This window comes from Leucopleurus acutus (genome assembly GCF_964270905.1).
Source record: "Leucopleurus acutus genome assembly, chromosome: 9".
In the NCBI taxonomy this organism is placed as follows: Eukaryota; Metazoa; Chordata; class Mammalia; order Artiodactyla; family Delphinidae; genus Leucopleurus; species Leucopleurus acutus.
Genome location: NC_139144.1, coordinates 66,494,008 through 66,511,831, shown reverse-complemented (window position 1 = coordinate 66,511,831; position 17,824 = coordinate 66,494,008). Strand labels below are relative to the sequence as shown.

Below are 17,824 nucleotides of genomic sequence, written 5' to 3'. Positions count from 1 at the left end.
TGCAAATAGAGGAAAGATTACTTTGTTTAATTTGGAACTTCAGCAGGATTTGCTCACCTGCTGGGAAAATGAAGTCACTGGCAGCAATACTGCTTAGTTTTCATGTCTCCGTGAAAACACATGTGCATTGGTTTTCATTTGGAGCTATTACTACTTCATTGGGCTGTGCCCAAGTATTTCTATATTGAAATCTGTGTTATTTTATTATAAATTATTTTCTTTCTATTCCTCCTTTATATTATTGTATATTGATCCATTAAGAATTATGTTAACTAGATAGTTTTATGTATACATTTCATTTCAGGGTGGTAAAGGGGCATTACAAAATGTTATAGGAAGGAGCGTTTGGGTCTGATTGGGCTGTTGACACTGGCTGACCTCCTTGTGGACAGCACTGCTCTCTGACTAAAGGGAGCCCAGTGCCTGGGAATATAGTGCCTGATTACGAAAGGCTATATTGGCTCTGAAACACATGTATAAGATATGTTTCCTAACTCAACATCCGGGGAATGTGCATCTGTGCTTCTGATTATCTGGGAAGGCAAGATAATCTTTGATCTACTTCAGAAGCTTCTGGGAAAGGATTTTGAGCCCTGGTGGGTGGTATATGCTCTATTCCCAGGTCTGCCTGCAGTGTTGTTTTGTGACTATGTTCTGCTTGCTGAGTCACACTGTTTGTGGTCTGTTTGGCATTTTGCAGCTGCATTTTAGAAAGGTGAGCGGGACGGTTCTGGTGATTTGATATACTAGAAGAGCTAACATGAGAGCTATGCTCCCAGAGCTCCCAAGAGCTGCAAGAAGGGTAGGGAGGGGTAGTATTTGAGCTAAATAAAAAGGAAATGGTACAAATCCCTTTCCTTCTTGCATAACCTCATTCATTCATTCAACTAATATTAATTAAGCACCTAGTGTGCGTGGACCCCCTAAGGCCTTGGTGATAATAATGTAAGGAACACAAAAGCAAAAGTCATTGCTCTCATGGATTTCTTATGCCAGCAGGGGAGACAGACAATAAGCAGATCAATATCTATCCTATACTGTCAGGTAGAAGTAGAAATATGAACAAAAATAAGGTAGGGTAAAGATTACAGGAGAGCTATTTAAGACTTATCAAGGAGGTTTTTCTGAAGAGGTGGTATTGTTGGAAAACAAGATGATGTGAGGGATAAGCCATGCCACCATCTGAAGGCAGAACATTACAGGTGGGGGAAACCATGCAAGGTATGAACAAGTTGACATTTTGAAGAAATAGCAAGAAAACCGTTGTGACTGTTATAGAATAGGAAAGGGGGAGAGCAGGGGAATGGGGCTGGAGACTTGGCTGGGGGATAGATCACAGAGGCCATCTAAGACATGGGAAAAAGTAGGACTTTATTCCAATGTAATGGGAAGCTATATGTGGGTTTGCAGGGTAGTGATAGTGTCTGATTTACATTTTTAAAAAGATCACATTGGCTGCTTTGCAGGGAAGGAATAAGAGAAGATCAGCTGCAGTGTTCCAGGGAGAAGTTGGTGGGAGCTTAGACCAAAAAAATAATTGCATAGATGCTGAGAAATGGTTGGATTCGAGATCTCGTTTGTAGGTAAAGCCTCTAGGCCTTACTGATGGACTAGGTATGTGAGGTGGGAGAGAAATAGAATCATGACAGACAGATGATTCTTAGGTTTTTGGTGTGGACACTGGGTGAAAGATGCTGTCATTTACTGAACTGGGGTCAATAGGAGGAAGAGTTATCTTGCAGGAGGTAGGAGAGCATGAGACTTCTGGGTTTTCATGTCGAGTATGATAAGCTTATTAGAAATTATACACAGAGATTTCAAGTAGAAATCATAGATATAATTTCCAAGCAAAGGAAGTGTTCCAAAGAAGGACGAATCAAATGTTGCTTAGAAGTCAAGTAAGGTAAAGATTGAGATTTGATACTTGGCATTTTGTTGGTTGTGGTGACCTTGATAAGGATGCCTTTACTAGAGTAATAGGAAAGAAAGCTAACAGAAATAGACTCCAGAGAATGAGAGGTGAAAAGTGGAGGAGTTCTTCTAGAAAAAAGAGTGTTAAAGAGGGTCTGTTATGGGAGAGTTTATCGAGGGAGCTATTACAGTATGCTTGTGTGCATACGATCCAGGCAAGGGAGACATCTGTGGGGGTGAGGAGATGACTGGAGAAGCAAATCTTGAGTTGGCAGGAAGGAATGGGATACAGGGCTCAAGTGAGCATTTTGGATTTAGAAAGAAGCAGAGACAGTTTACCCATGGTAATAGGAGAACAGACAGATAGAGATGCAGGTAGGTCCATGGATGTGAAGGCAGGAGAATGAGGAAGTTCTATTCTGATAGAGTATTTTCTCAGTGAAATAAGAATCAGGGTCATTAACTGAGAGGGTAGAAGGGAGAGAAAATTTTGAAGGTTTGAGAATAACAAAGAACGTACACCAATCTGACATATATTAGGTACACTAGAAATACCTTTTTTTTTTTTTTTTTCCTGAGATGAGGTGACTTATGGGTGTTAAGAGTAGAGAGAAAGGAAAAGGAAAGGGAAGACGACAGTAGGGTGGAGAGAAGATAAGGCATCCATTAGGGAAGGATTTATAGTGACCTTGACATTAACTATCCAGAAGAAACGGAATGCCACTTTTGTCTTCCTCTGGTTGATGGACTTCAGCCCTGGGGAGATGTGCCTTCAGGAAAGCAACTGGGTCCACGGTATGATGGTGAGCATCAGCTTCAGCCAGTTATGTCCTAATTGATTTTCTCCACATTACGCACCCCAGGGCTGTGGTGGACAACAATATTCATAAAGAGAGTGATTAGAAACCAAATGTCCGCCCTTGAAGGAGGCGTAGATGGACTGATTAGCTCCACGTATTCTTATCTAAGCAGACAAAGGTAGAAGTGCCCGTAGACAGATTTTTTAATTGTGTGGGCTCTCTACCTACCAGGTTCTAGGTACAAATTTGCTTTTGGAATGTCCACACAGTTCTGCAACAAAAGGAGGGACGTTGCTTACCAAGAATGATGACAATGCTATACTTGATGGCGTTGATTTTTGCCTTTGAGATGAGCCCTCAGTTGGAAATGGTGCACCGCTTTCCATTTGCAGGCACAAAAGGAGAATGGTAAAATAAATGCTGCTTCTGCCAATAGAAGCATCATAGGTTACACCCACAGTTGTCATGGGACCACTTCCATCTTCCTCACCTATGCCCAGGAAGACCCTCCTTGGACATTTTCCTAAAGATGGCTCTGGGCTGGATGCTGGAAACTGCTCAGTTTGCAGCTTAATATAAAATGCAAATGCATTGGGACATCCAGACTCTCTCAACAGGCTTGGCTGGATGCCCTGAATCAACTGAAGCTGGAATTAGCCATGTGACCACAGGGGGCGATGCTGAGACACCCATCTTGTCCCTTCAGCAACCTAGGGCAAAGCGGTTTGCCTAGAATTGTTACCCCAGACTAACGTACTCATTTAACTCAGAAACCCTACTCTCGAGAAAAGCTCAAGCGGGGCTATAATAAAAACCTGTCCCAAGTAGGAGCCTGGTTATAACTTTAAGCCTATGTGGGTTGTTTGATAGTAAAACGTGTGAGGGTTAAATGTAAGCTTAATGGAGACAGAGACTTTGTTGTTTCTGCATCCTCTAAACTTAGTGAATGATGAATAAATATTTGTTGAACGAGTTAATATAAACCTCTCTCTAGTCAAGAAGTAGTGGTAAAACAAATACTGATTAGGATGGGCAGAATTCAGTGCAATAATTCTTAGTAGAAGGAGTAGTTAGATGACAAATTTGGGGATGGAGATGTTGTACACAAGGTGCCTTGATGTTGTGGGAGAGTTTTTACTGTCAGGGCTTCTACCAGACCGTATGGTGCCTTTGTGAAAATTGTGAAAAGGTGCCCTCTCTCTGGATATATGCAGACCTGCCCCAGGGCATACCCTCAATGAGGGAGTCATGGATAGAATGCTAGCCCCACACACCCTCAGCTGCGTGCCATTGATTAAGGCTCAAGGGGCACAACTCTAGTGGTGGCCCAGGTCAGAGGCCCACCCAGGGCACCTGAGTCATATGGGGCAGGGCGGTTATACCCTAGAGGCCAACTACTGTGCTCGCTGGTCCTCACTACATCGTTCAGATTTCACGTCTGAAGTGTATTTAAATCCTCATGGAAACTGGTGTGAAATTTACCTTTGCACTATTTATTCTACCCCCTCTCCAATCCAGTCCAGTCCAACCCACCAAGCATAGCACATCTGCTAAGAGATAAGGACCGAACAAAATAGGCTAAAATACAGTTCCTCTTCTCTAGGAACTTTCAATCCAGCAGGAAAGATCACACACTCCGCACATGGCTGGGTGAGATGAGAGTGACGAAAACCAAAACCCGACTATGAACGAAGAAGTAAGCCACCCCCTTACCGTTAGGCAGAGGAGGCCGCATGGCAAAGGCAGAGATTCCCAAGGCAGAGCTGGGGGTAGGGGCGTGGGATTGGGAAAGACGTGTGAAGCAGAGGGAACGTCCTCAGCCAAGACACGGAAACAAGAAAATGTAGGAAGCGTTTGGACCTCGGTGAGTCATCTCGCTTGGCTGGAGCCTGAGAGGACGCTGGATTTGAGAGTGGGGAGAAGAACTGAGGCCAAAGTGGGAAGACCTTGAATGTCTCCCTGAGGAGTTTGGGCTGAATTTCTGAGACAGCTACCAGCCATCGAAGCTTCTGAGTGTTTTCACAGCGGGAACACTTACTCACTGGAGAGGACAAACTGTTAGCAGGAATCATAGGAATAAGGGGCTTTTTATGTGCAATGAACTGAAATGCTAATTAGAATTGATTTTTATTTCTTAATGTCTCCCCTGGAAGGCCACTCTTAGGCACTATTAGGGCCTTCAGATCATTCCGTGCATTTCACAGCACCACAAAACTTCAGCGGTGTAAGGAAGCAAGTGCTTCAGAAGCGTTTACAGCCGTGGTTCTCCAGTGAGGGCAATATTGCCCCCTGGGTTATATTTGGAAATGTCTGGACACAGTTTTTTTTTTTTTTTGCAGTACGCAGGCCTCTCACTGTTGTGGCCTCCCCCCTTGCGGAGCACAGGCTCCGGACGCGCAGGCTCAGCGGCCATGGCTTCACGGGCCTAGCCGCTCCGCGGCATGTGGGATCTTCCCGGACCGGGGCACGAACCCGCGTCCCCTGCATCGGCAGGTGGACTCTCAACCACTGCGCCACCAGGGAAGCCCTGGACACATTTTTGATTGTCACAAATGATTGGGGGTGGGTGCTACTGGCATCTAGTGGGCAGAGGCCAGGATGCTGCTAAACATCCTTCAGTACACAGAACAGCCCCTCACAAAAAAGAATTATCTAGTTCAAAACACTGATAGTGTCAAGGCTGAAAAGCCTTGATTTTCAAGGTGATATCTTGGGAAGGATACAGACTTTAGGGTCAAACCTGAATACACCCTCCAGCTCCACAACTTACTAGCGGTGTCACCTTATGCAAATTGCCTACTGTTTCTAGCCTCAGTTTCCCACTTTCAAACATGAAGCATAAAACATCAAACTCACAGAGTTATTTTGATAATTAAAATAAAATAATGTATTCAAGATGCCAAGCCCCACACTGAGAATGTCAATTCCCTTATTAGTTGGGATGAATAGGTTTTAACGGTATTTCAGGAGGTATGAGCTGCCTTTATGGAAGTGAACAGAAGATATTACCATATACATTTAGATAGGCTATTATACAATGTTATCTGTATATAGGAATTGTATACATCAAATAATTATCAGGGTGGGATTATAGCCATGGGAGGCAAGTAAAAGACAGCAGATCAGGGCTTCCCTGGTGGCGCAGTGGTTGAGAATCTGCCTGCTAATGCAGGGGACACGGGTTCGAGCCCCGGTCTGGGAGGATCCCACATGCCGCGGAACAACTAGGCCCGTGAGCCACAACTACTGAGCCTGCGCGTCTGGAGCCTGTGCTCCACAACAAGAGAGGCCACGATAGTGAGAGGCACGTGCACCGCGATGAAGAGCGGCCCCTGCTTGCCACAACTAGAGAAAGCCCTCGCACAGAAACGAAGACCCAACACAGCAAAAATAAATAAATGAATTAATAAACTCCTACCCCCAACATCTTCTTTAAAAAAAAAAAAAAAAAAAAAGACAGCAGATCAAATTGTATCTTTTTGGGTTTCCCTGGTGGTGCATTGGTTAAGAATCCACCTGCCAATGCAGGGGACACAGGTTCGAGCCCTGGTCTGGGAAGATCCCACATGTCGTGGAGCAACTAAGCCCATGCACTACAGCTACTGAGCCTGTGCTCTAGAGCCTGTGAGCCACAACTACTGAGCCCGAGTGCCACAACTACTGAAGCCCGCATGCCTAGAACCTGTGCTTCGCACCAAGAGAACCACCTGATGAGAAGCCCACGCACCCCAATGAAGAGTAGCCCCCACTCGCTGCAACTAGAGAAAGCCCACGTGCAGCAACAAAGACCCAATGCAGCCAAAATTAGAAAAATAAATAAAATTAATAAATTTATTTTTTTTTAAATTGTGTCTTTTCAAAGTATCTCCATTTGCTGGACTAACAGCTGGCTCCTAAACAGTATGGCTCTGAAGACTTAGTTGGTTTTTCAGAAAACTTCTCGAGAATGACATTTGTGCTCTGAAATCTGCTTAAAATGGAAACTTGCAGTACTTTCCATAGAGCAAATGGGTGACAATATAATCAACTCCTGCCCTTCGATCTCCCAATGAGATCAGTGAAAAGCACATTTAATCTGACCACTCTAGGAAATGCAAAGCCTCCAGCTCCTAAAGATGGCTCTTCAAAGTGAGCTGAGCTATAAAATCCCAGTATTCTCCTTTATTGGGAGATGAAAGGATTATTTCTACTCAGGCCATGGGGCTGAGCTGGAGCCAGAAAAGCAGTTAAATTCAGCAGTCACTATGCATTAATAGGGGTAGCCGAGAGGCGGTGGGTCGATTAGATTCAGGACTGAAAGCAGCATGCTGCCTTAGGCTGTCTTAATTCAAGGATGCATCCCTAGTGGGGGCCCATGCTGGAGGGTTAGTGTCCAAGTGGCCAGTTCCTGCTCCTTACCTTCCCATGCTTCATGCCCCTTGCAGAGTCACTGGGAACCTATTTTTCTTGTGCGCTGAGCCCATGAAGGGGAACCGGTGGTATCTAGGGATTTTAAGTGAAGCAGAATTTATTCCTGGTGGGTGGAGGGGACCTACAATGGACCTACAATGAGTCCAGGTGATTTGTTTGTTAACAAGGAAGACTACCTGGTTAATATTTTTAAATAAATATTTTTTCATATGTTGGGAACTTTACGTACTTCAGGTTTATTTTAAAAATTAAACATTTTAGCGGTTATGCCTGATTGCCTGATTTCTAAAATTTTTAAACTTAAAATTCATTTTCAATTTCTGATCATTGATGACCTCTTTATCTGCGAAGATAACCTGAATGTTAACTATTTTTAGCATGTTATGTCTCATCTGCTTAGCTGTAGGACTTTGGCCACTTCCTTTTGTTTTTTATAGGAGGTCATAGCTAGATAGGAGGAGGTATGACCTAACTTACCTAACTCACAGCCTTTTCTGTTCCTCAGCACCTCAGCTCAGGCAGAACCAGGAACCCTGACAGACCTAAAATAATTGTGGCAGAGACAGGTTAGCTATACACCAAATCCTTTCTTTGCCCCCGGGGCACACAGAGAGACTACATTTCCCAGTCTCCCTTTCAGCAGGGGGTAGTCATGTGACTAAGTTCTGCCTCTAGGAACATGGGAAGAATCCATATGTACCATTCCCAGGCCTGGCTCAGATAAACCCCCTGAGTAATCCTTTACTCTCTCTTCCCCCCTCCCCAGACTGCTGGATGCTGATGCTAAGCAGTACCTTAGCAGCCATCTGTTAAGAGTGGCAGAATCTCCATCTGCTTGAGTTTCTGAATGACTGTGTATCCATCCCTTTGACCTTTACTGTTAATTGGACTTTAAGTGAACAAGAAACAAACTTCTATTTTAAGGCTACTGTATTTGGGGGTTTCTCTGGTATAGCTGCTCGAGTTTCCTTAACTAAAGCAGAGATTGGTGCTTCATGTGCAGCGCTGTCATAACACAAACCTAAAACATGTGGCATTGGCCTAGTGAGCAGGCAGCAGGTAATAAGGAAACTGATAGGGAAAGCTGGGACACTAGAGATGCATTGGATAGAACTGTTATATGTGATGCTTTGGAAGGCAGATTGTGTGCCTACTGAGACTGGACCCCCAGGGAAGGTACAAGGGTGGTGTGGAGTTAGGACTCTCCAGAGAAGCAGAACCAATAGGATATATATATATGTGGAAATTTGTAATAGAAATTGACTCATGCAGTTATGGAGGCTGAGAAATCCCGTAATCTGCTGTCTGCAAGCTGGAGAACCAGGAAAGCTGGTGGTATAATTCAGCCCAAATCCAAAGGCATTTTCATGGGAGAAATACCAGGGGAGATGATGGCATAAGTCTAAGTCCAAATGCTGGAGAAACAGGCAACCAATGGTGTAAATCTCTAAATCCTAGTCTGAAGTCCCAAGAACCAGAAATGCTGATGCACGAGAGCAGGACAAGATGGATGTCCCAGCTCGAGCAAATTTACACTTCCTTTGCCTTTTTATCCTCTTCAAGCCTTCAGTGGATTGGATGATTCTCACTGGCATTGGTAAGGACGATCTTCTTTACTTAGTCTACAGATTCAAATGCTTCCAGGAATGCACTCCAGACACACCTAGAAATAATGTTTTGCCAGCTGTCTGTCTAGGGCAATCAAGTTGACACAAAATTAACTACCACAGTTGATAAACAGAATGTTAATAGTGTGTGTTGATTGCCACCAGCTGTGTTTAGCAAAGTATTAGAAAAAAGAGATGAACTCAGACAAGAGTTGGTTGGTTTATGAACAAAAATGAAAGGAAGTTAAAAGTATGTCCTAAAATTTGGGATCTTGTAGAGTTGCAAGGGTCAATTGCTCCTAGCCCCTCGTGGCACCAGCTGTATACTTTGCGTGGCCGGGTACAAAATGAAAATGCGAATGTGTATAGCTTCTGAGTGTGCAGGTCTTGTGCCGATGAAACCTGAACCCAAATTCAGTTATTACAGTGAGGAGTTTAAACCAGCAATGAGGGGAAGACCAGACTAAGGATGTGGCCTCCCACCTATTGTTTCAGATGGCTTCAAGCTAGCTTCTATTCAGTTAGGGGAAAGGGATTGGATGAGGAAGCAAAGAAACAAGTCAGACCTGAGAATTATTTTCAGAAAGACTTTTTGAATATGGTGATTGCTGGCATGTGAAACTGACTGGAAGCAAATAAATCAGAAGTCTACTGAGTTTTTTAGGAGTGATATTGCCAGATGAACCATGAGGTTTGTATCTTTGTCAATACTTAGAAATAACAGACTTCAAATTTTTTACCAGTCCTGTGAGTGGAAAATTGTATCTAATTGAAGTTTAAATGCACACTTTCCTGATTTATCAATGAGGTTGAGAATCTTATTTTTGGCTGTTTCTCTTTTCCCTCCTGTGAAATGTCTGTTTGTGCCTTGCTCATTTTTCTTCTATTTATCTTTTTAAAAAATATATTTGATTGATTTTCAGGAGTTCTTCATACATTCTTCATACATTTTCCCGGATTACGTGTTGCAAATAGCTTCTCCCACCTTTTGGCTTGACTTTTAAATATAAATAGAGTCAAATTTATCCATCAATTTTTTGGTTTAATGTATCTTGTATCTCGTTTAAGAATTCCTTTATTCTAGTGTCATAAAAATAACACCCTACATTTTCTTTAAAAATTTTTTAAAGTCTTACATTTCACATTTAAGTCTATAACTTCCTGGAATGTAATTTTGCCTAAGAATTGAGGTGAAGTTCCAATTTCATTTCTTTCCCTATGATCTTCTGACATGTATCAAGTTCTCATATATGTGTAGGTCTATTTGGGGGCTGTTTTATTTTCCATTTTTCTATTGAATTGTGTCAATACCATACTCTATTAATCATTCTAACTTTATGATAAATCAATATTTGGTTCAGTAAACCTCTACTACCTTGTTCTACTTCTCCAGAACTGTCTTCATGGCTTTTTCTTGGTGCTTGAAATTTCCATGTATGTTTTTAAATTGGCTTGTCAAGCTCAGTAAAATGTCCCATTTCAGCTTTGATTGGAACTGCATTAATCTGTAGATCATTTGAGGAGAATTGACATCTTTATGGTACTGAATCTTACTATCCACAAACATGCTATAAGTGTCATTTATTTATATATGTATATATTTTTCATAAAGTTCTTTATGTCTTTTGCTGATGGTGTTGATTGCAAAGAAGCCATTTTACTCTCATGTACTGATGAAGAAAGGTACTTAATGAGCTTATTTCAAGTTCATTTAGTTAGAGGTGAACAGGACTCTAACCCACTTCCTAATCCAAAAATTTTTCTTCACCTCTTTCTGCCCCATTTAATTGGAAACATGTACTTTGGATATAGCATGGATCACATCACATCTTCCAAGTCATAATGGACAGACTCAGTTATATCAGGTATCTTATACTTCATATATTTCATGGGTGCACCTCCCCCATCTCCTGCCCCCATGCGATAAATGTTCTGTTTTATAGGAGTAAACACCCCTGGGCATCAAGAGCAAGCTCATTTATGAAAGATGACCTACGGGATTGGAAACCTCATATTCTCTACCTCTCGCCTTCCACGCACTTGTTTTTGGGAAAGTCTGTAGATCATTTATTAAATAGTTCTTTCTTTTCCTTTCTGTCAGCCTTTGAGGGGGAGAAATAGACATACTTGCCAGAAAGAAGAGTGATTCTTAAACTTGAATTTTGCAGCCCATGTTTACAAAGTGAGCTTCTGTTCACGCTAATCATTGCTTATGTCCCCTCATTGATGAGCAGTAATCCTGGGGTACTAACACCACTGGAGATCCTACTTACCAGCCAACTCCAGAGCTACTTGGCTGTAATGACAGATAGAAAACCAAGTGAGTTCTGCTTATGAATAAGATGTAGAGAGTATACAGGCTTTTGAAACCACCATCTGCCTGCTCCTCATTCCAGAAAGGGGTCAGTGATACTGATATAAAGATACAGACAACTAAAAAATAGGTGTGATGGACATATAAACTTTTATTAAAGAATAAAAACTGACTGTAGCCATTTCCACCTCTGGGAGGAGTAATGGCATACTGTATCAGTATCAGTGGGAAAATGGATCTCTATGTGGCTTTGTAATATCTCAGGGACTAGAGGATGGGGGAAACCCAAGAGTGCAGGGACTGGAAAATCAAGTAGCAGTGAGAAATGGGGCACTCTGGAGAGAGACAGGGGCCCAACCACAATGGTGAAAGTCCTGCTGAGAAAAAAGGGGTGGGAGATACCCCGGGTGGTGGGGTAGCTGACAGAATGTGGAAACTTTTCATCACCTCAAACCTAAGGAAAATAAGGTGAATTCCATGGTTCGTTGGACCAGGATCAGAGGGAACAGAAGAGCTGTTGGAGGTGAGACAGTGGGGTAAGAACTCAGAGGGACAGGGAGAGAGGACACAGCAGTCTCCTGGAACCGGCAGAAATCACAGGACAAGGGTTTAAAGCAATCTGATTTAAATCTGAAAGTACAGGAAGAGCTCAGCCTACTTAAACAAAATTAGGTCACCTTTTAGATTTTTAAATATATCAAAACAAAACACTTCGGGAGGTGACTCTGGAATAGTGCTCTGAAGGCCAAGCACAGCAGGGAGGCTGGTGAAAGACAGCCATGCCAACAATCCTGTTTGGGTTTTTTAATTAAAAAAATGGTTGGTTTGGTTTCTTTTAGTTTGAACTCTTTTTTCAGTCATTCACCACCTTCCTTTCTGTCATGTCCTTCTTCCTGAGAGGGAGCTTGATGTAGAGGAGAAAACATAGGCTTTCCAGCCAATCATATGTGCATTTGAATCCTGCTGTGTCATGCGCTACCTATGAAAACAAGCAAATTGCTTTACCCTCGAGCCTGTCTTCCATGTGCAAAAGATAGATGATAATATCACCTTTCAGGGTTCTGTAAGGATTCAGGGAGGTAAAGTATGGAAAGGACCCAGAAGTGGCTGACAGTAAGTGCTCTGTCTGTCCCTCTGTCTTGTCAGTCTGTGTTGACAGACTGAACAAACAAATGGATGGTGGCCAGATCATATTTAAGATGGAACTCTGACCCACACTCTGCAGCAACCAGCCCAGGAAACCAACCCATTATCTACAGTAACCAGACCAGGAAGCCAATCTGCTATGTGCAACTCAGACTTGGAGGAAGTCAGACCACTGTCCCTATCTCACAGTCCATAAGCCAAATAAGAATACCTGTAACAGTCTACCCCAAATAGCCAAGACTTGATAAATGACTGACAGCTTCTTTAATATTTGCCCCTGTTTTTTACTTAAAGCCATCCTGAGAAAGCCAAATACACACCCCTAACACATCACACAGGATGCCATGCTTCTAGTCAGCACACTTACAGCTTCCACATGCCAACAGCCACCAATCAGGACGTCCTGGAGACTTTCTCACTCCACTGCCTGCTTTTGTATTTCTGCCAAGAGACAAGTGATGGTGGCTGACTCCCTTGCTATAGCAAGCTTTGAAAAAATAGCTTTTGTCTATTCTCATTTGGTTGGTCTTTGTTTTTTTCCACCATCTCTTTTTTTTCCCTGACTCTTCCCCTGTTATGGACTGAATTTTTGTGTCCCCACAAAATTCATAGGTTGAAGCCCTAACCCCCAATGTGATGATATTTGGAGATGGGGCCTTTGGGAAATAGAGTTAGATGAGATCACGAGAGCAGGAACCCTATGATGGGATTAGTGCCCTTATAAGAATAGACATTAGAAAGATTTCTCTGTCTCTCTCCTCTCTGCCATGTGAGGAGATAGGAAGAAGGCAGCAGCAGACATCTGCAATCCAAGAAGAGAGCTCTTTTCAGGAACAGAACTGACTGGTACCTTGATCTTGGGTTTCGAGTCTCTAAAACTGTGATAAAATAAATTTGTTCTTTAAGCCACTCACTGTGGTATATTGTTGTGGTGCCTGAGCATACTAAAACATCCTCCTTTTCCCCATGCATCCTTCCAACCCAAAGCTCTGGACCTTCCAAAGCCTTCTGGTCACACTACACTTGATCTGTTCACCATCACACTAGGGTCATGCACTCTGTTAAGTGACAACTCACTTGAAAAGCTCCCCAGGCAATGATTTATCTATACAGATATGTATAATTTAAAAATTAATATGATTTCCATTTGTAAAAGATAGATGATAATTTTTACAAAATGAATATATGCATACAGTCTCAGCGTTAGACCTCTCAGTGTCCAAGCACACAAAAAACTAAATAAATAAAAGAAGAAAATAAAAGTCAACTAAGATTCTACCACTCAGAGATAATCACTATAACATTTAGTACTTGTCCTCCCTGACATTTTCTATCTATCTATCCATCCAGCTATCATCTATCTGTACATGCACTTATATATTCTATTGTATATTATATATTCACACATTTATAAAGACAACACCATACAGCTTTCTCCTTCTTAATCTAATACATCATAAACATCTTTCTAAGGCAATAAGCATACTATACAGTAATTTTTAGAGCTGTAGTATTTCATTGTATGGCTGTATAATTAATGTACTTAATCCCTTATTGTAGGATGTTCATACCTTTTTCAATTTTTCCTGATTATAAACAATAATTTGTATATTTTCTTTTCTTTCCCTTAATCAGAAGTTTATTTCCTTATAGCATATAAGGTAGCAATCATGTGTATTTTTTTTTATTTATTTACCTATCCATCTATTTCCAAATAGTTGGTTAGTTTTCTCAACAACACTAATTTTCAAACAATCTCTATTTTCCTATCAGTCTGAACTACTTCATCATACCCTAAATACCTTAGGTTTCCTTTAGAGTTTCTGTCCTGTTCTATTCCCCCTTCCATGTAATTCTATGATTGTTCAACAACTATTTGGTGTATTTCTTTGATATCTGATATAGGAAGGATGCCTTCATCCATCTTTTTTTTTCAGACAAATATTCTGATCTTTGACCATCGCCAGCCACCCACAGAGAATAAAATGAATGCATTTGTGTTTATCCCCTCTGATTACTCTTGTTCTTCTAGAAGAACCAGAGTGCAAAGACTAGACTAGCATGAGGGAGGCACAAAGATCTGTGCTGAGCCACAAGCAAATGATAGATTCTTCATGGGTGGAAAATTTCCCAGCAGCCTGTGAACATCTCTGGGTTATACTCATCACTCAGAGTGGAAGTCAGCTGCCTGTGACAGTGTCTCCTATTAGACCAGAGGCTGTCAAACATGGATCCACATTAAGATCATCCAAAGAGCTTTTCCAAAGTAATGATGCCCAGACCCCACCCCAGATGAAGTAAATCAGAATCTCTCAGGCAGCAGTTTCTGGGTACTGGTGCATTTGAAAAGCTCCCTGGGAAACACTCTTGTGCAGCTAGGGCTGAGACCCAGTGCACAAGACTGTAGGCTTCCTATAGTCAAGATCCATGCTATTTACTCCTTGGCATTCTTGGTCCTTTGGACCACTCCTGACACGTGTTGGAACACAGCAGAATTGAACTGAATTCAGCTGAAGACACCAAGACTTATACATCTCTACTAATTCTCCTAGGGAAAGGGATACAGATTATTAGTGCTCAATAATGGACCTCTTAACTTTCTCTCAGTAACACTAAAAGAAGTAGCTTCGACGTGGAGGAAAACGAGCTCTGTCTTGGTCCAGTAAAGGTAACAGCTGAAAGTCTGAAAAGAGGAAGACTTAGAGAGAATCTAATCTGTCCCCTCATTTTAACCCCTTGGAGTCCAGAGAGGTTAAATGACTTTGCAAGGTGGCACAGCTCTTAGAAGCACATCTGGAACAGAAACGAGCACTTCTTACTCCAGGGATTGGTGTTATACCTTGCTGCCCTTGTGTGAACCTATGTGGGTGAGTATGTATATGTGTGTGCATATGGGCGTGTAAGTGTGTGTGTGTGTATGTGAGACTGGGTGTTTCAATGTGTGCGTTTGTGTGTGTACATGGAATGGGAGGAGGTGTGGAAGCTCCATGGGAGCAGAGCTGGTCCCCTCCTTCAGAACTAGTCGCATTAAAGTAACTAGACACCCAGGAACACTTTCTCTTTTCTTTCGGGCCCGTTGGTTTGCTGTGTTCTCTCCAGGTTGTCCTCAGAGGCCCAGCAATGTCTGCCTGGGAAGCAGGGTGGCGTTCCAAGTCTCAGCACCTATTGTGTAGGCGGTGCTCAGCATTAAGGTTTGCTGAAGCGGGATTTGGGGAAGGGTTGTAGCTGGCAGCCTCGGGCTCATTCTGCTGTGCGGTGGTGTGCTGGGACAGTGGGGAAGGCATGAACCATGCCTTGACTGTCCTAGGGTCCAGGACTGTTCTGTGGATAGACGGCAGTTTTCTTGTAGAATGTAAGCCAAGTAGAAATGTTTGTCCTCATGTTTTGATGAATGCGCGGCTTCCTCCCTGCACTGTCCTCTCTTTTCATCCCAGAGTCCTCCAGGAGGCCTCTCTGCCAGACCTGCCAGACTAGGGTGACCCTCAGATCCTGGCTCAAAGGCTGCTTCGAAGGACTCTGCTGGCACAACTTGGCCAGGCCCAAAGTCCTCCTTCCTCAGTTTTTAGGGAAGCCACGTGGAGAAAGCAGAGCCTGCCCGGGACAGCCTTTGGGGGTCTGACCTGCCAGCTGGGCCCTGATATAACAGAGCAGGCTTGTTATAAAACCCAAGCTCACATTTGCTCGAGGAAAACCTGTACAGAAGCAAAATTAGCTAAGAGTTGGGTAATGCAGATGAGAGACTTACCTGAGCAGCTGGAAATCACTGTCTCATGGGCTTTGCTTTTGACCCAAATCGTTCTGATCACAATGGCATAGATGACACTGCAGAAAGGACCAAAGATACTATAAAATGTCTGGTGGGTCCACACTGTGAAGACCACTCCGAGTTTCCTGAGTGTGAGGTGTGGAGCCAGGGGTCTCTCAGCCGCGGTCTGCCCACCTCTGTAGAATCACAGTAGATGGCAGCTCCTTCTTTTTTTTAAGCCAGGAGGCTTGGACCTGGTGAAGTTAACTCATCTCTCCAAGATAACTCATGTGGTCAGAGGTACAGCTTAGATTGGAATCAAAACACAGGATTTGGGGTCAGAAAGATTTAGATTTGTAACCAGCTCTACTACTTGCTGGTTATATGACCTTGATTTTAGACAGGCTTTCATGTGCCTCCATGATTCCCGCCTCTAGTGTTCACATCACTGTGTCATCCTCTCCCCTTGAGTGTTGGCTGGACCTGTGACTTGCTTCTAATCAATGCATTGGGGTGAAAGTGATGGGATGTCTCTGATTACATAATTGTGTAGCACCTGTCTTGCTAGTGTCTCTCTGTATTCCTAGCTTTGAAAAAGCAAGTTGCTGTGAGTCCTACAGCCCCAGGAAATCAATTCCGCCAGGAGCCCAGGGGAGCTTGGAGGAAGATCCTTCCTCAGTTGAGCCTCTGATGACACCCCAGCCTTGGCAGACACCTTGATGGCTGCCTTGCCTAAGCAGAGGACCCAGTTAAGTGTCCAGACTCCTGACCCACAGAGACTGTGAGATAATAAGTATATGTTTTAAGTCACCAGGTTCATGATAATATGTTACCCAACAATACATAGCTAATACACTGAGCGAAATAGGAGGAATGTTTGTGTCCCTCTCCTCTCCCAATTTACATGTTGAAATCCTAATGCCCAATGTGATGGTATAAGGAGGTGAGGCCTTTGGGAGGTGCTTAGATCATAAGGAGGGTGAAGTCCTCATGAATGGGATTAGTGCCTTTATAAGAGGAGACCCCACAGAACTTTCTTGACCCTTCTGCCATGTGAGGCTACAAGGAGAAGTCTGCAACCTGGAGGACAGCCCTCACCCAAATGTACTGGCAACCTGATCTCAGCCTCCAGAACTGTGAGAAATACAGTTGTGTTGTTTAGAAGTCACCTACTCTGTGATATTTTGTTATAGCAGCCCGAACCCACTAAGACACTGGGCCTCAGTTGAGACTGTCAAATCGAGGTAGTAATACAAACCTCTTAAGAGGTTTATAGGGATCAAATGTGACAACATTTAAAGTGCTATGCACGGGCTTGAAACGTAGCAGAGGCTCAATAAATGCCATTTTCTTTCCTCTCTTTCTTCCCCAATTTTCACATAATATCACACCTACTTTTACATGATATAATCTGTACCTAAAAGGGAAAAAAGTGTTAATGACTCAAAAGCATTAGCAAATTTTGTATCCTTTGTTCCCTTTGATAAATATAAACATGCATGCCTTTAATTAGCTATTTGACATTTCTAATTTATTAAGAACCTTGACTAAAAACTTTGAGACAAAGCACTTCTTCATTTTAAAACTGCACCAACTTCCCTCTTGAGAATCACTTGGTTGAAAAAAAATCAGAGTTCTAGTTTGCAGTAGCTGACAAAGCACTAATTGCTTTTAATGATCTTTAGAATATGCTTCAATTAATGGCTGTGGTAAAACCCTCCTTATTGATTTTCCCCTGCTCAGAGAACCCCTCTGAGTGTTCCAGGAAAGCTCGGGGCCTTTTTGGAGCATCCTCACTCCTTCTCATATACCTGCCCAGGGACTTTCCTGGAAATTGCTTGTCTACATTAAAGAAAAAATGAGAAAGAAAACTGCTAATGAGTCTATTCTT

The 17,824-nt window shown here is 42.7% G+C and overlaps 2 protein-coding genes across 4 annotated transcripts in view; one reads left to right on the top strand and one right to left on the bottom strand.

Moving 5' to 3' along the window:
- Positions 1 to 8,614, top strand: part of DPY19L1 (dpy-19 like C-mannosyltransferase 1) — a 161,085-nt gene extending 152,471 nt beyond the window's left edge. For all 3 annotated transcript variants that reach the window (XR_014326456.1, XR_014326457.1, XR_014326458.1), the window contains 2 exons: positions 4,315 to 4,407; positions 8,580 to 8,614. The gene's annotated coding sequence lies outside the window, so the exon portion shown is untranslated. The remainder of the gene's footprint in view (positions 1 to 4,314; positions 4,408 to 8,579) is intronic.
- NPSR1 (neuropeptide S receptor 1) overlaps positions 1 to 17,824 on the bottom strand; it is a gene marked incomplete at both ends in the record, with an annotated part of 136,560 nt that overhangs the window by 3,587 nt on the left and 115,149 nt on the right. Inside the window, 3 exon segments of the mRNA XM_082846834.1 lie at positions 3,011 to 3,068; positions 3,072 to 3,097; positions 15,934 to 16,010. Coding sequence (XP_082702960.1) covers positions 3,011 to 3,068; positions 3,072 to 3,097; positions 15,934 to 16,010 — 161 coding nt within the window.